Consider the following 25,000-nt stretch of genomic DNA (forward strand, 5'->3'; position numbering starts at 1 on the left):
TAGCATATCTCCGTGTTTCCTTCATGTGTCTCCTTTTAAAGAAACACACCACTACAGATAAGACTTTATTTACATTAGAACCTTTAACTCATCTGTGATTTATCTGGGGTCAGTCACAAAGTAGGGGAGCAAACTCTATTTTTCCGAATCACTGACTAGCAACAGCATCTTCTGCATCCCCCCAGGTGCCCCCTTATCACATCTTAAATTCTCGTGTGGGTTGGATCTGTGTCGAGGCTTCTCCCAGGCTCTGTTGTTTTATTTCCCCCACCCCCAACTCAAACTGTTTTCATTGCTGTAGCTTTATGATCCATTTACCATCCATACCCGTGTCGCTTGATTTCCTTGCCTGTGCTTAAATGTGCACCCCGTTTATTTTCCCACATCATATTTGAGATGGTCTGGGATTTTTTTTTTTTTTTGCGGTACGCGGGCCTCTCACTGTCGTGGCCTCTCCCGTTGTGGAGCACAGGCTCCGGACGCGCAGGCTCAGTGGCCGTGGCTCACGGGCCCAGCCGCTCCACGGCACGTGGGATCCTCCCGGACCGGGGCACGAACCCGCGTCCCCTGCATCGGCAGGCGGACCCTCAACCACTGCGCCACCAGGGGAGCCCTGGGATTTTTTAAAATGGGAATTTCACACGCACAGGAGCTCTGGTTACCCATGGAATGTCACTGTGGCCACCCTGGCCTCCTTGATGTTCTGGAACATTCCAGGAGTGCTTCTGATTCAGGACATTTGCGCCTCCTTTCCCCTCCTTTCCTGAATGTGTCTGCTCTGGATATCCCTTCCCAGACTCCGCTCAGAGTGCCATAACAGAGAGGCGGGGAGTCCTTCCTGTGACTTGGTTTTTTTTGGTTTTTGTTTTGGCTGCAGCATGTGAGATCTTAGTTCCCCAACCAGGGCTCGAACCCGCATCCCCTGCATTGGGAGTGTGCGGTCTTAACCACTGGACCACCAGGGAAGTCCCCCCTGTGACATTCTAATTGTCACAACGGGGGGTGGCAGGGGTGGGGAGCGCTGCCACTGGCATCTAGTGGGTGGAGGCCAGGGGTACTGCTAAACGTCCTACACTGTGCAGATGGCCCCCACGGGAAAGACCCATACGGCCCCAAATGTCACGAGGCAGAGAACCATATATGCTCCAAGGTGGGCGGGTGTGGGGGGGACTTGGTCTGGTTCACGGCCGTATCCCGGCGTCTAGAACAGCGCCAGGCCCACAGAGGCATGTTTTTGAGAGGGGGCATCACGGGGCCGGGAGGGCGGCATAGCGCGGGGACTAGGACCCCAGGCTCCAGCGCGGCCTGCCTGGCTTCTGTCCCGGCTCTGAAAACTGTCGGTCATTATCGTTTGTTGAGACATGATAAGTTAACATGGGCGGGACTGACTGATGTGGAGATCTGTTCTCCTTCATCCTGGGCCACTGCTCCCCCATCCCTGCTACTCGGACTAGCAAGCAGCTGGGTGTCCACGAGTGTCCTGTGATAAAGGGGAAGAAAGGGGGCACCTTGTTAAGGGAAAAGAGCTCTCTTTCCCGCAGAGCCTTTCCCTTGCCACTCAGCCCTGTGACTAGCCAGGAGGGGATCAGGGGCTGTACTGCTGGATCCCAGTGGCCTTGGAACCTGTCCTGGCTGGCCATCCATGGAGCCCACCGGGGCAGTGCCATCTTCAGGGAAGCCTAGCCTCTCTCTGGGGTCTTCTCTTCCTGCAGGTGGAAGGTCATGTCCCTTGGCCCATGTTCAGCCAGCTGTGGTCTCGGCACTGCCACGCGCTTGGTGGCCTGTGTGCAGCTGGACCAAGGCCAGGACACAGAGGTGGACGGGGCGGCCTGTGTAGGTCTGGTGCGGCCGCAGGCCAGCATCCCCTGCGTCATCGCCGACTGCACCTACCGGTGGCACGTCAGCGCCTGGATGCAGGTAAGTGCTGCAGCTGGGGCTGGCGCGTGCACGGGCCGAGGGTCCTCACGCACGGGGACCTTTGGGGGCTTTGATTCATGTGACCCCCTGAAAACGGGGAGAGCTGGGTCTCTTGGGGAGAGGGCAGCCGGAGCACCTAGGGATGGAAGACATAGCGAGGCCTAGAGACGTGGGGGACAGGTAAGCCTTAAGAGGCCCTGAGGTCTGGAGACTCCAGAAGAGGAAGGGCTGATAACTCCCCACAGATGAGCAACTGCCACCCCGTGCCCAGCACCTCGCGAGGCGCTGGAGAGACAAAGGCCAACAGGGCCAGGTGCCCCGCAGAGGGGCTCGCTCACGGTGCGGAGGGAGAAGAGGCGGAGCGGACAGCCACCGCTGCCTGAGTCAGGAGGACCCTGGGCATCTGGGTCGGGGGAGTTGATCACTTGGATGGGGCAGCGCGGGGTGGGAGGGGAGGGTGGACGCCGGGCTGCGATGAGTGACGGAGGACGGAACAGCGAAGCCACGCCGCCTGCTCCCCGCTCTAGGGGCTGCAGGACAGAGAGGCCTCGAGGGCGACAGTGAGAGGCCTGGGCTTGAAGCCCTGCCCCTCCCCCCTATGTGATCCTTGCAAGGTGACCTCTCTGAGCCTCAGTCTCCTCATCTGGAGCATGGACACCCATGCCCGCCTCCCGTGTTGTGCAAAGATCATATCAGATCCTGCCCGGCCTGTGGTCACCGCTGTCCTCGTCACCCTCCGGCAGGGTCAGTCCCAACTCCTTCCTCTCTCTCCTGGCAGTGTTCCGCCTCGTGTGGGGATGGCATCCAGCGCCGGCACGACGCCTGCCTTGGACCCCAGGCCCGGGTGCCCGTGCCAGCCGACTTCTGCCAGCATTTGCCCAAGCCGGTGACGGTGCGGGGCTGCTGGGCTGGGCCCTGTGTGGGGCAGGGGACACCCAGCCCGGTGCCCCACGAGGAATCCACTGCTCCTGGCCAGACCACAGCTGCCACTGCTTCCCCGGCGTGGCCCCAGCCCCGGGCCCACCTCCTCTCCCCAGCTCCCCGGCCGCAAGGACTCCCGCCCGGGCCCCAGGAAAGCCCAGCAGAGTCCAGTTATGTTCCTTCCTCCTTTCTGTCTGGGCGGCTGACTGGCTGCAAGAGGGGTGGGCAAAGGCACGTTCACCTGGGAGAGCCAGGCCGTGCTCCCTGTGGGGACCTCCTGGGGGTGTTCCTGTGGCTGCAGCGCCCGGGGCGCCGGGATGAGTGTGCGGTCAGGCTGAAGGGATGGGCTTGGAGGCCGGGTTCAGGGGGGCCCCCTTCCTCGCTGGTAAAGTGCGAGCTCACTTTTATTATCATCAAGGGGAAGTAACCTGAAGGTTTCACAGAGTCAGAATCCCCGCCGGTGTGACCCACTGTACACACTGCCTCCCTCGTGGTGGCACGTCAGTGGTGGCTGTCTGCCTTGCGTGGCGATGCTCTGGCCCACGCAGCCCCCTCCTTGCCTGAGGAAGCTTCCGGCGGGGCCTAGGAGGACAGCAGCCGCCCCAGCTCCCGGTCTCCTTCCCCGGCACGGAAAGCCCCCGGCCCTGCCCTGCTGGGGATACCCCACCTGGAAGCTCCCGCCCCCTTTCCAGGTGCCTGTGGCCGGCAGCACCTTGAGCCAACAGGAACCATTGACATGCGAGGCCCAGCGCGGGCGGACTGTGCAGTGGCCATCGGGCGGCCCCTGGGTGAGGTGGTGACCCTCCGAGTCCTCGACAGTTCCCTCAACTGCAGTGCTGGTATGTCTATAGGGCCACGTGAGCAGCTGTTGCCAGTGACAGGACCTGCTAGGTGCCAGCGAGTGTGACTCCAGGGCGCCCCGTTCCTGGGGGGATTCTCCAGGTGCATCCCCACGTGTAACCATCGCAGCCCGCTCGTAACTGGGGTGTGGCGGTCCCCATTTCACAGATGAGGAAACTGAGGCTAGGAGAGATTATCACACGTCCAGTTCCTTAGAGTCGCGTGGCCAGTAAGTGGGAGAGTCAGGACCTGAACTCAGCTCAGTCCGCCCCAGGCCGCTGGGCTGCCGAGCTGGACTCGGGGTGCTGGGTCCTCACCTCGCTGCCACTTCCCAGGGGAGATGCTGCTGCTTTGGGGCAGGCTCACGTGGAGGAAGATGTGCAGGAAGCTGCCCGGCATGGCTTTCAGCTCCAAAGCCAACACGCTGGTGGTGAGGCAGCGTCTTGTGCAGCCGCGAGGCGGAGTGCTGCTTCGGTATTCGAGCCAGCCTGCCCCGGGAGCCTTCCACCGAGGTACAGCGAGCACGTGGAGCCTCCCCGCCTCCCCGGAGGCTGGCTGGCTGGGCGCTGCTGCCAACGGGGCCAGTCCCGACGGGCCAGCGGGCAAGGCAGACAGGGAGCTGAGCTGACTGAGAATGAAGAGCAGCGCCTTCCCGGACACCCCCCGACACCCCCATCCCTGTATGTGCGCTCAGGACGAGGTCCCGGGAGGTGCGCGGTGTTCCTTCCTCTCTGGGGCCCTGCGGCGAGATGGGCGGACGTCCTCCCTCCCTCCCTCAGGCCGTCGCGGGCCGCACACCCTGGCCCCGGCACTCGGGTCCTTCGGGACCCTTTAAGGGCCTTCTGCGAGCCTCTGTCCCCAGTCCTGTTGGGTGCACTGTCCTCCCGGCTCATCCTCTGCTCAGCAGGCCGTGGGTGCACGCGCACACCTCGTGCGGCGGATGGCGTCCCCGAGAGCCCTGCTAGCCCGTGGCCCCATCCGTGTCCACGGAGAGCCCTCTAGGTTACTTCAGGGGGCTTGCCCTCTTCCACAGCCCAAGCTTGCTGAAGGTGGCTTCCCCAGGGGTCCCCCCAGGCCGCTTCCTCCGCTGCCCCTCAGCGTGCAGCGCACAGGCACCAGCTCCTGCCTGCTCATCACTCCTCACTTCCCAGCCTCCCCACGCGCGGGCACCTGCTTTTTTTTTTTTATTAACATCTTTACTGGAGTAGAATTGCGTTACAACGGTGTGTTAGTTTCTGCTTTACGACAAAGTGAATCCGTTATACATATACGTATGTCCCCATATCTCTTCCCTCTTGCGTCTCCCTCCCTCCCACCCTCCTATCCCACCCAGCTAGGTGGTCACAGAGCACCGAGCTGATCTCCCTGTGCTATGCGGCTGCTTCCCACTAGCTATCCACCCCACGTTTGGTAGTGTACATAGGTCCATGCCACTCTCTCACTTTGTCACAGCCTACCCTTCCCCCGTCCCCATATCCTCAAGGCCATGCTCTAGTAGGTCTGCGTTTTATTCTCATCCTACCCCTAGGCTCTTCATGACCATTTTTTTCCTCTTAGATTCCATATATATGCGTTAGCATACTGTATTTGTTTTTCTCCTTCTGACTTACTTCATTCTGTATGACAGAGTCCAGGTCCATCCACCTCACTACAAATAACTCAGTTTCGTTTCTTTTTATGGCTGAGTAATATTCCATTGTATGTACGCGCCACAGGCACCTGCTTTGAGGGAGGCCCAGGAGGCGCGGGCAGGAGGGGCTGCCCCGGTTGGGGCGGGTGCAGCATGCAGCACTTCTGCACGTGTGACTTTGCTGATTCCTCTTAAAGACTGCCCTGCCCAGTGTGTGCTGTTGTTCCCTTCGCTTTACAGAAGAAGGGACTGAAGCGCGGAGCGTTTAAAGCCTTCGCCTAGGGTCCCACAGCCGGGAAGTGGTAGAGATGGCGTTCAGTGGAGACGTCTGCCCGGGAGCCCCGATCTTGGCCGCAGTGCCACACTGATCCCCCACTGCTCCCCGGCTGCCCTGCTGCCCTGGCCTCTGGCAAGAGTGGTCACCCCGGGGGACTCGTGTGTTCCGGAGGGGGTCCACACCCAGTCTGTACGCCTGCTCTCCCCCTGCAGGATGTGACATGCAGCTCTTTGGACCCCGGGGTGAAATCGTGAGTCCATCATTGAGTCCGGATGGGAGGAACATGGGGGGCTGCCGAATCTTCATCGACGTGGCTCCACAGGCCCGGATCGCCATCCATGCCCTGGCCATGGACAAGGGCACCAGAACCGAGGAGACTGATTCCAGCTACATCTTGGTGAGGCTACCAGGATGGGAACAGGAATGGGCTGACTTCTGCTGTCATTCTGGACATCCATCTCTGGGGACAGGGACTGGGGGTTGCTGGGCTATAGGACCCACTGAGTTTACTTCCGATCAAAACCTTCAAAATCATTAGTGAGAGAATGGGAGAAAAGTTTCCTCCACTTATTCACCAACAAATGCTTATTGAGTTCCCTACAAGAATGAAATAGAAGAGACCTTTTCTGATGTAGACTGCCAGTTCACCCAGGACCGAAGCATGATTTCAGACCCTGATATAATTTTACCAGAAGAGTGGGCCGAGCCCTCCCCGATGAGGTTTTCATGTGTTCTGGGAGAACATCTGTAAGGTATCAGCTCCCTGGAGGAGGCAGCCTGGCCTCTGTAATCAAACTAATCTGGGCTCAAATCCCAGCTCTGGCATCCTGGCTGTGTGTCCCTGGGGAAGGAGCACAACTTCTCTGAGCCTCAGTTTCCTAGGTAGAATAATGGTGTCTTCCTGATAGGGCTGTTGTGTGAGGATTAAATGTGACCCTGGGTGTATGATACCTTGTGTATTAAGGGCTCGTGAATGCTAGCTAATTATCGTTTGTGGTCGGTCCCTTGGGGCTGCCCCTTTCCTCCCAGATCCGGGATATCCACAGCCTGAGGACGACGACATTTCGTGGGCAACAGACGCTCTACTGGGAGTCAGAGGGCAGCCAGGCAGAGATGGAGTTTAGCCAGGGCTTCCTGGAGGCGCACACCAGCCTTCGGGGCCAGTACTGGACCCTCCGGGATAGAGCTCGTTAGCCTGACGATGCCCCGCATCTCCAAGCACATCCTTCAGTTGACCAGCCGGCACAGTGGGATACCTCCTCCCGGTCCGGGAAGGGAAAGGAAGGAACCTGACATTTATGAGCACCCGTTAGGTGCCTGGCTTTCCAATTCGAATTCCCTCCAATCTTAAGTATCTCCTTTAGGGCTTCCTCCAACGTGCAAAACGTTAGAGGGTGGGAGGGGAGACTCTCTGGAAAAGCAGCTCCCAGCCCCTCGGGTACCAATAAACGGATCGTGAGCGCTGAGTGGCGTTTTCTTCACGTAACCTGTCCAAATATGGCTTGAAAACCCACCTCTCCACACGGCAGGGATTCCCTGGCCGCGGTCGGGCTCCAGATCAGATCCACACCAGATCTGAGCAACCCCCTGGCCACCCCTAGCGGTCGTCTTCCTACCCAGTGAGGAGAGGCGAGGGAGTTTGGAGTCCCGATGGGGCCCTGAGGCTGGCGCACCTGAAATTCTCATCGAAGCCCCGCCCCTATACTAGTCTGGGTGGGAATGTTTGACCGCCTCGAGTCCTGCGGCGCCAGGACCCGCCCCGTATGCTAATAAGCGCGAGCCCTTAGGGCCCTCTTCGTCCAGGTCCGTGCGGGCCCCGCCCCCTATGCTAATGACACGGGCCCGCTCGGGCGCACCTACCCGCGGCCCCACCTCTATGCTAATGAGCGCGAGCCTCTCGGGCGCCCCTTCCCCGACCCCGAGAGCCCCGCCCCCTATGCTAATAAGCGGCCGCCTCTCCCACAAGGCAGCGCGCCGGGACGACGCGGCCGGCTCCGGAGCCCTTTGTGAGGGCTGCGGGAGCGCCGGACGGCGGCACCATGAGCGGTGCGGGCGGAGCGGCGGTGGCGTCCGGGGACTCGGCGCCGCCCGCGCAGGAGGAGGGCATGACATGGTGGTACCGCTGGCTGTGTCGCCTGTCGGGGGTGTTAGGGGCCGTCTGTGAGTACCCGGCCCGGGGGAGGGGCCGGCCCTGCCGCACGCTGCGCATGCGCGCCCGGCCCCGCCCCCCCGTGGCCGCCCCCCGCGGCCCCCCCCCTCCACTCCCCCCGGGAAGGGGCCGGCTTAGGGCCCGGGTCTCCGGGCCACGCGCGGCCTTGGGCAGCGGCGGGGGCGGCGGGAAGCCGGCGCTTCTGCGATTGCTGTGGTTACCGGCCCGCGGCCTGGGCTCCTGGGTCCGGGGCTGGCGAGCAGCTCAAGGGACGTTCCAGGAGGGAACGACGCGGCCGAGACTGCCCCTCCACGGCTCTGAGCGTGAGGACAGTGCGGCACCTACTCCGGGGGCCTTCCGAGATGGCCCAGATGCTAGTGCTGAAGCCCGGGCTCAGTCTGGTCCGGAGGCCGCCTCACCTGTTGACTCGGGTGTGGGTGCGGGCGGCAGCCGCCTTAACCTTTGGGCGAAGGTTGTTTGTAACTGGGGCGGGTGCTGGCCAGATTTCCTGAGGGACAGGCGGGCCCCCACGGGAGGGCCAGGCAGTAAGCTGAGGGAGGTGCCTCTCCTCTGGGTCCTCACTGTCCACTTGGAGGCAGTGCACTTCCCCTGCTGTCAGCTCTGCCTCCACCGTCTCTCATCTCCCCTACCTCTGCTCCCCACCCCGCATCGCGGACACGCACACCCCGACCTCAGGTTTCCTGGAAAGCTAGGCCCTTTTAGCACAGCCCCCCAAAGAACATACGTAGGAAGGCAGATCTGCTACAGAAGTAAAATAAGGATCATGTGGCAGGTCTTCCAGAGGCAAGCAGACCCTGATCAGATATGTCGAAGGAGCACCTTCGTAGGCTTCCCTTCCAGTCTCGTGCTTCTCCCAGGTGGATGGAGGCTGGAAGAAAGTTCAGGGGTGATCATGGAACAGGCCCTCCCTCCAGTCACGAAAAGGCCTCTGAGTCCCCGTCATTGCTGTTCAGGGGGAGCATGTTTTTGACTTTGTAGGAGAGACTGGTCAGGTCTTAGATACGATCCTCCGGAGTCTGGGTGGCTGTTTCCCTGGCAGATCAGAGTGAGGCTGCTGTGGGAGGGACAGTGATGGGGTGGGGGTGGGGGGGGGGGAAGGGAGGGGCCTGAGCGTGGCCTGTGGGCTCTCACCCTCCTCCCTCCATCTTGGGGTCAGCTGCCCTGCCCACTCCCTTGTTAGCCCTGGCGTCGCATCCAGTGCTGCGCTTTTTGAAGCGGGATTCTTGGGCCACCCCAGCAGTGGCGCTGGGGGGGGGGGGGGGGGGGGGGGGGGAGGGGAGGGGCCTGAGCGTGGCCTGTGGGCTCTCACCCTCCTCCCTCCATCTTGGGGTCAGCTGCCCTGCCCACTCCCTTGTTAGCCCTGGCGTCGCATCCAGTGCTGCGCTTTTTGAAGCGGGATTCTTGGGCCACCCCAGCAGTTCACGGTGTTGGGGCTACAGATCACGCTTCAGGAGAAACCTGTGACGTCGCTCTGAAATGTCAGTTTCACCTGCAGATTTGGGGAAAGTGCTTGTTATATGTTATAGTTGTTATGGTATATAATACAGAGTAGAATGCAAAGCACGGAGGAGTTTTAGAGATGAAACTGGAGTTCAGCTAAGCCTCGTGTTTGCGGCTGGTGGCTGTGGGGTAGCGTCACCTTCCTCTGCAGTGGGGGGTCTCGGGAGAGGCGTTTCCTCAGGGTCCTGATCGTCATCTGGAGGCCAAAGCTTGGGAGGAGATAGGCTGGCACAGGACACCTCCCTCACTTGGCAAGAGTGTTGGACACCCCGAGGGGACATCTTCCAGCCCTTGATTGTTAAAGGACTCCTGGCTGGAGCCTGTTTGGGTTGAAACCTGGTCCTCCCCCAAGGTTGGCTGTTGGTAGATAGTGGGGTAGAGGTGACATGCTGACTGCGGCGGGAAGTATAGGGCGCCGTCAGGTGAGACCAGGCACGGCTGACGTCAGGCAGGAGCGGTATTGTATCGTGGGCGCTCACGGCTGTGGCCCTGGGGAGCCTTGCCGCCTGAATGTGTGTGTGACCTGTCCCAGGACAGGTGCCGCCTTTAGTAGGCGGGAAGTACACCTGTCGCTGGAGGAGACCTTGGCGGGGGACGTACGAGGGCAGTCCCGTTGGAGTTTTGGGTTCACTTCGTCTGGTTTCCTCTTCCATCGTCTGCTGTCTGCATAGGGTTACATGGGAAAACGGGAGAATTCCAGGTCCTCGTCAGGGGTCAGGTGCAGAGGAGCTGCTGCAAATTTAATGAACTGATTGCTCATCGCTGCCTCAGAAGGCCCAGCTTCCTGCCCAGCAGCCAGGCACTGCCTGGCAGACTCCCGGAGTTCTTGGTGGAGCCGGGCTGGGGGCTGTGAGAGAGGAGGGAGGCGACTGTGCGGACCCCTCGGTGGGATGCTGTCGGGAGGGGTGAGCGAGGCTCTGCATTTGGGGCATCAGAGGAACCTCTTTCCGGGGTAGGAGAGGATGCACCCTCCCCGCTGCAGACCCTTGGTACTTCAGGGTGCGGGGGCTGGGCTGTAGGGCTGTCCTGTGTGCAGGAGAGAAAACAGGCCTGGAAAGGTGAAAAGAACATACCCCAAGTCACCGGGCTGGTGGGCCAGTCAGAGCTGCAATTGTGGTCCAGGTCGACCTGGTCCTGATTTCTTTTCCAAGCGGGGCAGCCCTGTCCCAACCCAGATCCAGAGGACTTCTCTCGCGCCCTGCCCTGGGCATGGTGCCGCCTGCCCTGGCCTGAGCCCTTGAGAGACATCCTCTTTTGCATGCTACGCACCTTGCGGGATGGGTTTTGGGACAGCTGGGGTTCAGAGGGCGGGCTTCTCCAACCCCAGAACAGAGAGAGGGCGGGGATGTCCACGCTGCCTCGCTGAGCCCCTAGAGCGAGCCAGCTCTGGGGTCCAGCCGCACCCTGGCCGTGAGGTCTGGGCAAGGCGCTTCGCCTGTCTGAGGCTGCGTCCTCCTCACCTGTTCACGGAGTCGTTGTGTTGGCCTTGCTTGTCTCTGGTGGCGGTGGGGAGACGTCTGGGTGCTGTGAGAAGAGCCAGGTGCTGGGGTCGGAAGGGGTCTCGTGCTTTCACGAGCCGTCTCCCCAGGTGGCCCGCCCGCAGCCTCTGTCCCTTCCTCCCTGCTGATTGCTGCCCGTGTCTCTTGCTTTCAAGCTTGCGCCATCTCCGGCCTCTTCAACTGCATCACCATCCACCCTCTGAACATTGCGGCCGGCGTGTGGATGATGTGAGTAGCCGTGTGACCGTCCTGCCGGGGGTGTTGGGGCGTGTGGATCTCTGGGCACCTCCCAGGTGGAACACGAGTGAGTTGCGTTGGGTGGACTGGCCTGTGAGGCTTGCTGGGCACCAGTGGCGTGTGGGCGGCCTGGGGTGGCGTTAGTTGTGTGAGCTCCTGCTCTGGGGCTCAGGGGGGTCTTGGGGGCCAGCGGGGGTAGCGAGGGTGCGTTCCCTCCACGGTGGGGGCGGATGGAAGGGCCCGGCCCGCTGTGAGGGCCCAGTGTCTGGTCACGGAGAGCCCACGGGCGGGAGCAGACACCCTTGGCGTGCCACCTGGGGCTCCGCCGTCCCCAGCCAGACACGCGCTGCGCTGAGCGCTCGCCGAGTTCCCCCCTCCAGCGAGGGCGTCCCGAGGGCGGGCCGTGGCGGTGGACTGGCCGCCCTGCTCCGGCTCCTCCCGGGAGCCGGCGGAGGTGCCCTGAGGGCCGGGGCCGGCGGGGCGGCATCGCGGGGCTGGGAGCCGCCGGCCTGGGCGCCAGCCTGCTCCTCTCTCCGCAGCACGAACGCCTTCGTCCTCCTGCTGTGTGAGGCGCCCTTCTGCTGCCAGTTCATCGAGTTTGCGAACACGGTGGCGGCGAAGGTGGACCAGCTGCGCTCCTGGCAGAAGGCCGTCTTCTACTGCGGGTGAGGGGCCGCGGGCCGGGCCTGACTCGGCTCCCCCAGACCCTGCGTCCGCAGGTGACGCTGTTGGCCGGGCTGGGCGGACGGCCGCTCAGTTTACTCCCGGTGGAGGTTTAAACAGGGATGGCGCTTGTGCAGAGTCACGGGAGGGACCCGCTCTACGACGTGACCCAGCGTCCAGGGCTCTGCGTCTGGCCTACAGGTCCAGCCACGCAGAACGCAGGCGTGAGATACGTACACCTTGCAGCAGTGCGTATAATAGAGAACGCGAGAAATGCCTGGACTGTTGGCCCATTAGTTGGGAGTTGTAGAGCAGATTCTGGTAGATCCGTATGTGCCTCTGTGCAGCCTTTCAGGAGTGTGGCCGATCTAGACGTCCTGACATGAAAGGGGAAGGAAGCAAGTTGTAGAACAAAACATAGTGCCTTCCAAATATGCTTTTCTCTTATTTTCCCACATCTAACAAGTTCAGTATGTAGTACCTCCCATCTGAGCCATGAGATTGAACTAATTTGTGGATGTGTTTAATGCAGCTTCCAGAACAGTGCCTGGTGTCTGGGAGGCCCTCAACAGCTTCTGGCAGCAGCAGCGGTAGTGGTTGTCTAGATTATCTTTAGAAATAAATACGGAGGTTTTCATTTCAAGCGTCTCTTCTCTTCCTGGAGGCCAGTAGTTTTGTCAGAACACAGGATACGTGCTCAGCTCTAGAGCCGTTTCCCACTGTGTCTAAAGCACAGAGGAATACGAAATACCACGCATTGGCACCTCCTTTGCTGGCGTTTCTATTTTTTTTTAAAAAATTATTTAAAAATGCTAACAGTAATATATATTCATTAAAAATAATGTGGAAATAAAAAGTTGTTACCCAAAGCCCCACTACTCATTAACATTTTGATATGTGTCCTTTCACTCTGTCTTCAGGCATTTTCTAAAACCTGTTTTCACACAGTTTTAACCATTACAAGTACATTTGTATCTTGTTTTTTTTCCCCTTAAAATCATGGTAGACATATTTTCAGTATTACCACAAAGGCTTCATAAGATGACTTTTTAAAAAATTAATTAATTTATGTATTTATTTTTGGCTGTGTTGGGTCTTCGTTGCTGCGCGCGGGCTTTCTCTAGTTGTGGTGAGCAGGGGCTACTCTTTGTGGTGGTGCATGGGCTTCTCGTTGCGGCGGTGGCTTCTCTCGTTGAGGAGCACAGGCTCTAGGCACGCGGGCTCAGTAGTTGTGGCTCGCAGGCTCAGTAGTTGTGGCACACGGGCTTAGTTGCTCTGCAGCATGTGGGATCTTCCAGGGATTGAACCAGGGATCGAATCAGGGATCGAACCCATGCTCCCCTGCATTGGTAGGCGGATTCTTAACCACTGTGCCACCGGGGAAGTCGCCATAAGATGAATTTTAATGATAGGAATATTTATTCCGCTGAATGTATCATGCTCTTCTAAATTTGTAACCTGTAGTGCAAATCAGGCTGTGATGAACATCTCGGTGCTAAAAATTTCTGTGTTGATGATGATTTCCTTAGGATCTGTTTCCAGGTGTGGGGTTATTAGGTCAGAGATTACAATCATTTAAAAGATTTCAATATGTGCCTAAAGTGCTTTCCAAAGAGAGTACCTGAGTTTCTTCTTTCTTTCCCCCGGCCCAGGGCCCTGTGCCCTTTTCACATTTGTATCTGTTATCTAAGGTAAAATCTTTTTCTGTATGTTTCTTACTAATTGCATTTTCCTTTTTGGTAATTAATGGTCTAGTTTCCTTTTCACCTTTTGACATTGTAACATTTTACTTAGTAAGTTATGTGTGTTTCTATATTAAAGATTTCTTAATTCTGTGTTATGTTTCCTGCAAATGTATTTCCAGCCTGTTGTTTGCCTTTAGTTTTGTTTTGAAAGAAGATTTCCTTCTTTTTCCTTTGCAATTTCTATTATTATTTTTTTACTTAGAAAGTTTGTAACCAGTAAAACCTCATGAGCACACGTCCCACCAGAATGGAAATTCAGGTAGAATTCATTTGGTCGAGCCCGAGAAGAGTCTAAGAAGAGTCTTGTCTTCCTTGTGTACAGGGTGTGTGTGTTAACCCGTATCACCGCCCCCGGTCTGGAAATCCCAACCAGGACCAGGCATCAGCCCCAGGGATACTCAAGCCAGAGTGGACACCTCTCTCCAGGTGGTGCCAACCTGGGCCAGGCAGAGCGGCCTCACCAGCCAATTAGCCGTTCTTGGCGTGCACCTTGCAATAAGGAAGCCCGGTGCCTTGTGCACTTTAACTTTTGGGATCTTCCTTGTTGAGATACGGCTGGTTTTACGGCGCTGATAAGAGCCAACATTTATTGAGTGCTTACGCCGTTCCGGGCATCGGCATCGTGTTAAGTACTTCAGCTGCCTTATCTCATTCAGTCTCAAAACCTCTGAGGTTTGATCCCCACCTTACCGTAGAGAGGCTGAGCCTCCGTTGAGTAACTTGCCCCCAGTCACAAAGCCGCTAAGGGACTGAACTGACACTGGATTTTCTGGTCTGCCTGTTTTTATGCACAGGGGTTTGGGCCATTTTGGTGCTGTTTAACCCTTTTTGGATCACAGATCCTTTCAAAAATCTGACGAAAGCTTTGGGTTCTCTCCCCAGAAAATGCACAGAATTGTACAGACAAGGTCACGGGTGTTTGAGGACTTTACGAAGCCCGGCTGTGCACCTGTGCCCCCGCTGATTTCTGGGGACCCTTCCTGTACCTGGCTGTCTGGGAAGGGGGCTGGGTGAACCTGGGAAGCTGGAAGTGGTGTCGTGGCCGCGGGGTGGGAGTGCCCTTTGACCTCTGCTTCTCCTCTAGGATGGCCGTCGTTCCCATCGTCATCAGCCTGACCCTGACCACACTGCTGGGCAACGCCATCGCCTTCGCCACCGGAGTGCTGTACGGACTGTCCGCTCTGGGCAAGAAGTGCGTCTGCTGGCCCCGCCCCCGGGGGTGGGGCATCTTTACTTCCCGCCTCCTGAAGTCTCGCGGGGCGGAGAGGACTGGCAGTGGCCCCCGTCACTCTGTGGTGGAAACGGAAGCACGGAGGCTGTCAGTGACCCCCATCCGTGTCTCCAGGGTGTCCGAGCTCTAGGGAGTGAGAGCAGGAGAATTCACGGGACGCCCTGGTGGCCCCGTCGTGCCTCGCCGCAGCCTGTAGCAGGGATGGCAGAGGCATGGCTCCTGAGAGCCTCTTCCCATTGGGGCCCACCGCTGGCTCCGCGGGCAGCATCTGCCCGCGCTCGCGGAGCCCAGACTGCGAGTCCGAATCCTCAGCTCGGCGTCCCAGGCAGCCTGTGCCGCTCTTGGAGGGGACGAGACATGTCTTCGCCATCCTAGCAATAGGGGCTCTGCCTGGGGAAACCGGAGGGCCCGTTAGGCTCTGTCTGCAGGCCACACCTGGGCCACAGGTCAGGAATGGGGCGGAGGCTGGGAGGGCCGTGTGTCTGGGGTCCGCCCCCCGCGGGGCGCTGACCGGCTCTCTCCCCAGGGGCGACGCGGTCTCCTACGCCAGGATCCGGCAGCAGAGGCAGCAGGCGGACGAGGAGAAGCTCACGGACACCCTGGAGGGGGAGCTGTGATGTGGCCGGGGGCCCTCCCGCCTCTCCCGCCCCCCGTCGGCCCTCTGGTCTGTGTGAGTGCGTCCCCGAGGCGCACTGACCCTGAGGGGCAGCCTGGAAGAGGAGCCTGCGTCCAACTTCCTCAGTCCCTCTCACCTGTCCCCGCACCTGGAGTCCTCCTCTGCCTGCCCCTCCCCCAGATCGGCATCGCCCCAAGCCAGGCGCCGAGGGGCCGGGGTGAGGGCTCTGAGGGCCTTGGCCAGCATCGAGGGGATGGGAGGTGGCGGCAGGCGGCCGGGGCCTCGGGGTGATCCAGGCCTCGGGGCGTGAGGCCGCGCGGAGCCTGCAGAGCTCTGCAGACAGCTCGCGTGGCCTGCCGGCAAGAGGCCCCTGGGGGGGTTTCCAGACTTGCACAGCTGGCAGGACCCCCGAGACCTGCTGACGGCCCGCGAGGAGCTGCTTTTGGAGACTTTGGTCCCGTCTCGAGGTGGGAGGTACATCAGCCCAGGCCTGGGCATTGGCCACAGTGGCCCCCTCTCAGCCCTCCAGGCAGGAGAGCATCCCGTAAGCTGAGCCACCTGGGCTGCCTCCGCCCTGCTGTCATCAGGGCAGAGCGGTGTCCTGCTGCCCATAGCCCCTGCCACTCTGTTCTCCACGGGAGCCCACGGTGCTCCTGACACCCTCCTCCAGTGCCCGCGACGGCAGCCCAGGCAGTGACCCAACCGCTGGTAGGGCTGTGCTCCCTCCCCCGGTTCCCTGGAACCTTGGATAGCACAGAACCAGGACACTTCCCGTGGGCCTGGCCAGCCCCTAGGTTCTCCCCATCCCCCAGGCCCCGGTGCTAAGGACGTGCGGAGGGCAGGCTCTCCCCTGCCCCGCGGGGCTGCCCGTCCACCTCTCTGGTGTGGACCTGCCGACCCCACCCCCCGCCCTGTCCTCGGGGAGCTTCCTGCCTTTTGAGAGCTGGGCAGAGGCTAGAGCCGCCCCTGCGCCCACCCTGAACTGTCCCCGCTGCGCTGGCTGCCAGGCCACCAGGGAGCGGGGCCTGTGTGGACGTGCGCGCCGTCTCCCCGGCCTCCCTCCGCGCGCCGTCCCTTCCTTCCGCCCTGCCCACCGGCCGCTCTGGTTGCTGGACTGGTTTCAGCCATTGGGCGTGTGTGACAGGCCTGGCCCGCCCGGGTGGCCTGGGGCAGCCACGGGCCGGTCTGGGGCTCAGCTCCTCCCAGGACCCCAGGCCGGGCCTGCTCTGGGCGCCCAGAGCTCAGGGGCCCGCTCCTACCCTGTGGAACCAGCCCCAGGGCTGCGCCCCGCTCTTTGCTTCCCAGAGGGACTTTTCATCTCCGGGGTTTGTTAGCGTTTGAGGCTGGGAGGCAGGCACTGTCCCGGCCACAGCAGCGTCCCCCCGCAGCTCTCCAGGGCGCCCGACACGTGCCTTCAGGGGTCCTCCGGGACCAATTTCCTCAGGCCAGCGCTGGGTTCAAAGGGCTGTGGGCTGTAGGTCTCTCCAGGCCGGCAGGGTGAGGGTGTGTGTGTGTGTGTGTGTGTGTGTTTCCTGCGTGTGCCGTGTGAGACTGTCTACCTCCCAGGAGGAGCAGGGCCCGCCTGCCCCTCTTGGCTCGTTCTCACCCAGGAAGTGGGGCTCGGGGGTCACTCCTGCCCCTGCCTCCGGGGCCTTGCTGACGGGGGTCTTCTTGCTGCAGGAGGAGAAGGGCTGGCTGTGTGTTGAGGAAGCTTGCGCTTCTGCCCTGTGAGGAAGTTGGGCGGACCCTCCGACCCCTCGGTCCCAGGCCAGAGTGGGCAGGTCGCTTGCCGACGTTCCGAATGAGCGTAGCCGAGCAGCCCTGGAGCTGCGATCCTGTCTCCCAGTCGGGGGGCGGCGGGGGGGGGGGGGTCCCACCTTGCCTGGTGGTGGAAGGGCGGGGCCGCCTGGGCCCTCTCCCACCCCTGCGGCTCTGGGCTCTGTCCTTTCGTGGTCCCTGTTGACTCTCAGTGTTTGGCTTGCATTTTGAGCAATGAGCAGCCCTGGAGCTGCGATCCTGTCTCCCAGTCGGGGGGCGGCGGGGGGGGGGGTCCCACCTTGCCTGGTGGTGGAAGGGCGGGGCCGCCTGGGCCCTCTCCCACCCCTGCGGCTCTGGGCTCTGTCCTTTCGTGGTCCCTGTTGACTCTCAGTGTTTGGCTTGCATTTTGAGCAATAAAGCCTCGTAGCGGTTTGTATGGTCGCTTGCACGGTCCGCCTGTTACCGTCTCCCTCCGGGGCACTAGGTGAGCGGTAGGGATGCCCCGACCCTACGCCGGCTGAGCAGGGGCCAGCCCCGGGGGGTAACTGCCACGGTATCGAGGTCCCCTATGCTGCTGACCCTGTGCCGGCCTGCTCCCAGCATGTCACACAAGGACGGTGGCTTGGCCGAGCTCACACAGCCCTCGCCTCTTCCTTCTGCCTGGCTGTGGGCAGCTTGGGGTGGCCGTAGAGAGGTGGCCTGGGGCAGCAGGACCTGGCGACCTTGGCTGAGAATGTGGGTCCAGCCTGGCTGCTGGGGGGGCTCCCCCACCTGGAGTAAACCCCACTCCTTCCTCTCCTGGGCCGTGGCCCGATTTATTTGTATAAATAGGGTGAACACGGCTTGAACGCGAGCGCTTCCTGTTCCCAGAAGGTGGGTGGATGTAGGAGGGAGTGTCCACGCCGGGTCCTGGCCTTTGGGGGTCCAGGACGGTCCCTGCGGTGTCCATAGGCCTCACAGGCCCAGTTTCCTGTCTTGGTCCCCAAAGCCAAGAGACTCAATGGCCGCCAGGCGATCAGAGCAGGAGGAGGGCCGGCATCCCTGTGCGGAGCCGCCCCACCGCCAGCAGCCCCGTGTGTCCTCGGCATGGCCCCCCACGCGTGAATGAACACTAGACCCGAGGTCGCCCAACAAGGCCTTGGCCCTGGGCCATGTGGCTGCCCCCTCCGTCGGTGGGTCTGGCCGATGAGTGGGTGACACTGGGGCCGCCTGAGCCAGGGCCGAGGCTGGACGGGGTGCTGCCTGCCCAGAGCCGGTGCGTCTGCCGTGCCGTGAGGCCTCTGGCCGGTCCTCCTGTGCCCTGGCTGGCGGCGGGTTGACACCGCCTCCTGGACGCGGGGTGCAGGTTTGGGGCCCCGCCACGCTCCACCACCCAGCGGTTTGGCCCTCAACGGCGGGGGCCCCGCTCTAGCGTAGGAAGGACCTCCTCCCGCTGCGGAAGAAGGACTCGATCTGCTCCAGCGACCGGCCCTTGGTCTCGGGCACACAGCAGCTGGTGAAGGCCAGGTTCACGGAGCACACGGCGGCAAAGAAGAAGAAAGGCACCTGCAGGCCGAAGGCGTTCTGGGGGAGAAGAGGGGCTCTGGGTCACAGGGCAACCCTAAAGGTCCTTCTGCCCCAGCACCAGCTTCGTGGCCCTAAGAGCATTAGCCAGCCTGGGGGGCAGGCCTTCATCTTGTTCCCCTGCTTGGACCACCCCCGGGTTCCCCACTGTCTCCAGCGTGAAATCCAAGTGCCTCAGCAGGGCATTGGAGTCCTGGAGGGGTGCAGGCAGCCCTCCTCTGTGCGGGGCCCAGGACTGACTGCTCCCAGCCGGAGCCCACCTGCCCCAGACACGGCCTCTCTCCTTGGTCCCACAGCACCCACCTCTCATTTTCAGCTGGCCCACACGCCTGCTTGCGGCGGGCCCGCCACCACAGCGTGGCTGACCTGCTCTGGGCGCCCCCGACCCTGCCCTGGCCCACCGACTGTACCAGCCTAGGCCCCATCCAGGCTGGCCCCATCAGAGTCTCCCGCTTGGGAGTTGGGAACTGGAACTTGGAGGTTGTGGTTGGCTTCGGGGCCTGCTGGGGGTTTGAACCAAGAGGCTGGGTGAAGCCAGGAGCGGGAAGCATTCGGCAGAGAGACCTAAACTGCCCGCCCAGACAGCGGCCCAGACACCCCGGAGGGTGACAGGCAGGGCAGGCGGGTGTGGCTCTCTGGGCTGGGGCCCCACCCTGGCCTGGGAGGCCAATCACCTGACTTCTCGCCACAGTTCCCTGAGGCGAGTCTGCTTGCTGAAATGAATGTTGTCCCTTGCCGGCCCTTGGCCTCGGCGTGAAGAGGGTGTGTGCTAAGGCTGAGGGGACACGCGGAGAAGCCTCAGCACGGCCCTGGGCACCGGCCAGAGAGGCCCCAGGTGCCCGGGGGCGGAGCACTCACCACCAGCAGCGGGAAGGACTCGGTGAGGGCAAAGGCGGTGAGCCAGCTGAGCAGCACGCAGAGCCCCGAGGCCGCGCCGCGGGCCCGCAGCGGCAGGATCTCGGACATGAGGAGCCAGGTGATGGGCCCCCAGCCCACGGCGTAGCCTGCCGGAAGCGGGGGGCGGCGGGCTCAGAGCCCATTTGTCGGGGGTGGGGGGGTGGGGGGGGAAGGAGGCCTCTCGTGTCTCCCTGGGGCTGCTGAGAGACGGCTCCCCGACCTCCAGGACAGCAGTGACCCAGCCCTCGACGCCGGCGCGTGCCCGCACCTCACACCCAAGGCGGCCCGGCCCCCAGACCCCGTGGAGCACGCCACACCTACCCATGATGAAGAGCATGCTGGCCAGCAGGGGCACCAGCGTGAGGTAGCCGGGGGGCGTGGCCAGGGGCTGCTCCGTGCCTCCCAGGGGCACAGCCTCCAGGCCCATGGTGCCGTTGGGGGCCAGAGGCTTTGGACCGAAATGGACGTACAGCCCCAGCGTCAGGTTGGCAGCAAACATGCTGGCCGCTGTGGACAGACGGGTGGCCCCCGGGGGGCCGGGACCCTGTGAGCCAGCACCCCTCGGCGCCCTGTACCCGGTGCGGCCCGGTCCCCTCCGGGCCGCCTGTGACTGGAGGCTTCGTCCTGCAGGGCAGCCAGCTCCCGCCCAGCCCGCGTTCGGGCTCCGTCACACCCAGCGTGTGTGTCATCGTCAGCTCGTTGCTCCCACGAGCCTCGGCAGAACTTTCTGGATGCCCGGGCCCTCGTCGGTTGCCGGGGAGATGCTGGGGAGACGGAGGCCACCAGGGCAGGTCCGACCCAGGCCCCCTGGCGCCCCCACCGCCGGGGCCGGCAAGACACGTGGCAGCCGCTGAAGGAGTGAATGGGTGCAGATGAGCAGCCTGTGCTCACCTGAGACGAAGAGCAGAGCCTTGCGGCCGGCCAGGTCCATGGTGAGGGCGGCGATCAGCACGGACAGGAGCCGCACGGCCCCCACGATGGCTGCGTCATCCTCGGGGGGCTGCGAGGAGGAAGCCCCTGGGGCTGAGGGACCCCAGCCTGCTGTTCCTCCCCCCGCCCCGCCAAGCCTCCGCAGGGCCAGGCCCCAGGCTCAGCTGCTTTGTGCCAGGCGGTTTCGCTGGTCACCCAGCCCGGCCCGTGGGGCCCTCGCGGGGCAGGGCCACAACTGCTGTGCCCACCACTAAGCCCAGGGCTGGCTGGCACCGGATCCAGGCATCACAACAACTTGTGGAACCGTGCTGTCGCTAATCTTCAGATCTCATCTCCCTCTGAGCCCCAGGACGGGTGGATGAAGCCATGCTGGCTTCGCAGAGGAGGAAGCTGAGGTTTGGAGGGGAGGTGACTTCCTCAGCGGGTGGCAGATGCTCTGAACCCGGGATCTGTGGCTCCCAGGGGGTCTATGCTTCTATAAAACTGGTTTCCCTTGTAATTTCTGCCTATCTTATTTTAAAACATGCAAGCTTTGTCGGTTGGCCCAGAGACAGTTAAGAGACGCCGGTGTCTGCGCGTGTGCGTGCACCCGAGACCCCGGCACAGAGCAGGTGCTCCGCAGGGATGCCCTCCCCGGATCTGGGGGCAGAGCGGGTGGTGTGGGGCCGGGCTCTTACCAGCAGGACGGCAGTGCTGTCGAAGATGGACTGCAGGTAGACGAGGATGGGCGTGATGCCCGTCAGTTGCTGCAGGAAGCGCATCAGCAAGGCGATGACGATGGGGCGGTATATGTGGGGGTCCCGGGCCTCGGCCCACGACAGGTGGCTGCTCTGGAGACACGAGGCTGCCGCTGAGGGGGCTGTGCCCGCCCCTCCGTCTGGCACCAAGCTGCCCTGGGCTGCATCGAGCTGGGTAGGAGACTCCCCTCTTCCCTCCTCCAGGAAAGATCCCCAGCACTGAGGCAACCCTGGCTCTGGGGACAGGCCCGGGGACCCCTGCGTGGACCCAGGCTCTTGGATCAGTGCGTGGGCCAAGGCAGACTCCTGCTTGTCAGTATCGCCGGGCCCCCAGGCGTCCACCGCACGGCGCATGCGCCCTGGGCCAGGGGGCCACGACACTCCCCCCGCCCCCAGCCCTTGTTCCTAGAGGTGGGAAGTGCTCTTATCCCTGTTCTCCAGGAAAAGCAACTGAGGCTCATGACGGCCTAGTGAATGGCCACAGCCCCACAGTGCTGTAGGCGCCCACCCCTCCCACACCTGTGTCCGGACGTTGTCCTGGATCTGCTGGAACTCCCGGCGGATGTCGGCGTCAGCCCCTCGCAGCCAGGCCAGTGCCTGCAGCGCCTCCGAGTCCCTGCCCCTCGAGAGCAGGAAGCGAGGTGAGCTGGGCATGAAGCCGAGCAGCAGGATCATGACGAGCACAGGCCCCTCCCCCGCCACGGCCAGCCAGCGCCACGGCAGCAGCAGGCCTGGGCACAGGGGGCGGGTGAGGAGCTGGGGCTGGGCTGGGCACAGAAGCCCTCCCACCGGGGCCTCTGAGCAGCCTCCTTTGCCCTCAAGTGTGAGTCCCTGGGCCACCTCCTACAGGAAGCCTACCCTGGTTGCTCCAGGCCTCCCTCTGTGGTCCAAATCAAGAGGGGCCACAGGGATTGCCTGGCCCCTGGCACAGGGCCCGGGTCCTTGGAGGGTCTCAAGGGCCACGGCAGGGTGATGGAGGAGTAGCCTGAGCAGCAAGGTCCTGGGGCCTCTACCACCAAACCCCCACCCCACCTCAGCTGGCTGCACCCTGATCACTTTTCTCTATGGTCTTCCCACCTAAGACTGTTTGACAGAAAACATTCTGCTGTCAAAAGACAGTTTAAAGACTGCCAGCCCAAGAGAAGCCCTCACTGCCCAGTTAGGGGTGGGACCTCGTGACCAGAGAGGCGCAGGGAATTGCCTGGAGGCGCACAGCATGGTGGCAGCTATGCCTCTGGCCTCCCAGCATGGAATTCGTTTGGGGACACGTTCCTCCCTTTCCACCCCCGCTGCTCAGCGGCACCCCATCACCCCCCAGCCTGCACACGGGGGAGGTGCCTAGCGCGCATTTGGATGATACTTGCCAAGGGCGTAGAGGGACAGTGATCCGAACACTGACATGAGCTGGGGCGTGGCGCCCAGGGCCCCACGGACGCCTGCGGGAGCGATCTCAGACACGTACACCTGCAAGACGCATCCCCACCCCCGGCCTCCGCTGAGAACACAGGTGCCTGGGCCCGGCTGAGGTAGCAGAGGTGGCCCGGTGAGCCGTGGGGAGCAGGGAGTGGGGGCGTCCGGTGGGGTTCTCGTCCTGATCATGGCTCACGGCATGACCTCCCTCGGGCCTCGGTTGCCCTGTCACGGGGCAGAAGCACCCAGCTCCGACGCGGGGACGCGAGGCTGGGAGTTGGGAGGCCCGAGGGCACCCAGACTCTGGCCTCTGCTCCTTCCAGGGGCCTTGGTCCCATGCCAGGCTTGCCCAGCCCCCGAGTGGGTGTGTGGAATGGTGGGTAAGACGAGGGGGCTCCCAGGAAGGGCGCAGGGCAGGGACTTTCCTTCCCTTCCCCGTTGCGTTGCTCAATGTGGATTTTCTGGTTGAGCAATGTGTCTGTCAGGACTCGGGACGGGAAGTCTGGGGAGTCCAGAGTTGGGGGCGGCTTGGGACTGGTGTCAGATTCCCCCCAGATTAGCTGCCCTGGTGGGGCTGAGCTGAGGCAGACATAGCCCTGTTGACCAGGGGGCTCCGAGGCCAGGAGGCCTCAGCTGATGGTGGTCAGGGCAAATGCTGAGGCAGTGAGGGGACCAGGGTGGGCAGTCCTGGCCTTACCGGGATGCAGGCAGCTGTGAGTCCCCCAGCGAAGCCCGTCAGCATCCTCCCCAGGAGCAGCATCCAGAGGCCGTGGGCACCCGCCATGAGCGCGTAGCCGGCCGCCGAGGGTACAGCCGAGAACATGATGCTGAGCTTCCGGCCCAGGAGGTCGTTAAGCACCATGGCGCTGAGGCCCCCGGCCGCCGCACCCAAGGTGAACACGGACTGCAGGGAAAGGGTGCAGGGCCCCGCCAGAGCCTAGAGACAGCTGCTTTCCCAGGCTGTCCCGGGAGCCTGGGCTGCAGGACTAGGGCCCTGTGCGGTAGTGAGCCTCCTGTCTCCAGAGGGGTACAAGCAGCACGTGGGATGCCACAGCAGCTGTCTGCAGTGGCTCTGTCCAGCCTGATGTCTAAATGTCTAGCACTGTAATAGAGCAGGCAGGAGAACTCTGTGCTTGAAGCCCTTGGGATTTTAAGATTTGGGGGTTCTCGGATTCCCTGTCGAGTGTACCAGGTTGGATCCGGTCGGTGACCTGGGCACGGTGCTCAGCCTGTCTGAGCCTCGGTTTCTTCAGCTGCGTTATGGGGACAGCGGTAGCACCCACCTCAGAGGGTTGGCCCTGGAGTAAACCGGCTCTCACGGCAAGTGCCTAGCACAGGCCCGGCACATACTAGGCGCGCAGTCTGCGTTGGGTATCATTATCTTAGCTAACGTGTTGTGGTTGTAAATCTGAGGCCGCTAAGATTGCTATTCTAGAATCTTGGGACTCTTGGGGCCTGTGCTCTTCCTACTTACATGCCCACCATCTCTCCTGGGACCCTCCGTGCCCCAGCAGTGCTCTTTCCATTAGTAGCTGATTCTCCTGCCACCCCTCGTCCAGGGAGGTGTCCTCTCTGCTGTGACAGCCCAGCTCTGGGTGGGGGGATCTGGGGAACCCTCGGCCCCACTGGGTGGAGACCTTAAGGGACACCTCCCCACCTGCTCCTTCCCACGCCTTCTCCATCAGCTTTCACTTCCTCCTTTTATTTCAGAGCCATTAGCTGGCCTCACCCCACCCACCCCAGCCTGGAGTGGGTGGGGGAGGGGGCAGGCCAGGGCCCTGGAGGGGGTCCCAAGGCTGACCTTTGGGGGGTTCCTAGCTTGGGACAGAGCTCAGTGCGTCCCTGCCCCCCCCCCCCGCCCTGCCCCTCTCCAGCTCAGAGCGTGGCTCTTACCCCGAACCAGGATGCCTGGGCTTTGGTCAGACTCAGGTTTGGATCCAAGGAGTGCTCCAGGGCTGGGATGACAGGGGACGTGTAGACCAGGGCGTACCCGAAGCTGAAATTGCCCAGCACAGCAGCAAAGGTAGCTAGGAAAACCCTCTTGTTCTGCAGGGCCCTGGTGCACGGGGGGTGCAGAGCAGTCAGAATCTCTGAGTCCCTCCTCGCCTGACTGCTGCCTGTCCTGAGCACGGTGGCGGCGACCCGCTCAGAGGGCGGTGCTGGGGACGGCTGGGTCAAGAGCTGGTCGGACTGGCACCTCCCAGGCCTGAGCACCAGCTCCCTTGGGAAACCCCCAGGGCAAGAGGACAGCCCTGGCAGCCCACTGCTGTGGCTGAGACGCAGGTGCAGAGGACTATTGCCATAAGAGGAGGCTTGGTGTCTGCCCCCAGCTTTGCCGTTCAAGGCTTGCTGTGTGATTTAGGCAAGGCCCTCGCCCCCTCTGGGTCTCAGTCGCCCTGTCTCTGCCAATTGGGGGCTGGGCCCTGTACTCAGGAGGACCGGCTCCTTAAATAGGACTA

At 62.0% G+C, this 25,000-nt stretch overlaps 3 protein-coding genes across 6 annotated transcripts; 2 read left to right on the top strand and 1 right to left on the bottom strand.

Moving 5' to 3' along the window:
• The first annotated feature begins 1,719 nt into the window (after positions 1–1,719).
• Positions 1,720–7,038, top strand: LOC114485480 (A disintegrin and metalloproteinase with thrombospondin motifs 13-like). Its single transcript, XM_028486969.1, has 6 exons — positions 1,720–1,917; positions 2,696–3,008; positions 3,531–3,677; positions 4,014–4,190; positions 5,798–5,982; positions 6,615–7,038. The coding sequence occupies exons 1-6, from the start codon at positions 1,723–1,725 to the stop codon at positions 6,777–6,779; spliced, it is 1,182 nt and encodes a 393-aa protein (XP_028342770.1). The 5' UTR covers positions 1,720–1,722; the 3' UTR covers positions 6,780–7,038.
• Positions 7,039–7,547: 509 nt separating this feature from the next.
• On the top strand, positions 7,548–17,204 carry CACFD1 (calcium channel flower domain containing 1). Of its 4 annotated transcripts, none has more exons than XR_003678901.2 (6): positions 7,548–7,745; positions 10,910–10,982; positions 11,531–11,656; positions 14,484–14,591; positions 15,157–15,720; positions 16,927–17,204. XR_003678901.2 is itself a non-coding variant. In XM_024126427.3 (5 exons), the coding sequence occupies exons 1-5, from the start codon at positions 7,625–7,627 to the stop codon at positions 15,245–15,247; spliced, it is 519 nt and encodes a 172-aa protein (XP_023982195.1). In that variant the 5' UTR covers positions 7,548–7,624; the 3' UTR covers positions 15,248–17,204. The 4 variants fall into 4 exon arrangements, 1 of the variants encoding a protein (XP_023982195.1); XR_003678902.2 differs by having other exon boundaries at positions 15,157–15,463; positions 16,927–17,200; XR_003678903.2 differs by having other exon boundaries at positions 15,157–15,300; positions 16,927–17,199.
• Positions 17,205–17,678: 474 nt separating this feature from the next.
• Positions 17,679–24,597, bottom strand: SLC2A6 (solute carrier family 2 member 6; the record flags this gene model as incomplete). Its single annotated transcript, XM_028486967.2, has 9 exons — positions 17,679–18,567; positions 19,426–19,571; positions 19,786–19,971; positions 20,356–20,464; positions 21,072–21,224; positions 21,651–21,862; positions 22,496–22,595; positions 23,239–23,445; positions 24,435–24,597. Coding segments are annotated over 9 exons (1,432 nt in total), but the record flags the coding sequence as incomplete, so codon positions are not given.
• Between the last annotated feature and the right edge of the window lie 403 nt (positions 24,598–25,000).

Source organism: Physeter macrocephalus, unplaced genomic scaffold (genome assembly GCF_002837175.3).
Source record: "Physeter macrocephalus isolate SW-GA unplaced genomic scaffold, ASM283717v5 random_1686, whole genome shotgun sequence".
NCBI classification, from domain to species: domain Eukaryota; kingdom Metazoa; phylum Chordata; class Mammalia; order Artiodactyla; family Physeteridae; genus Physeter; species Physeter macrocephalus.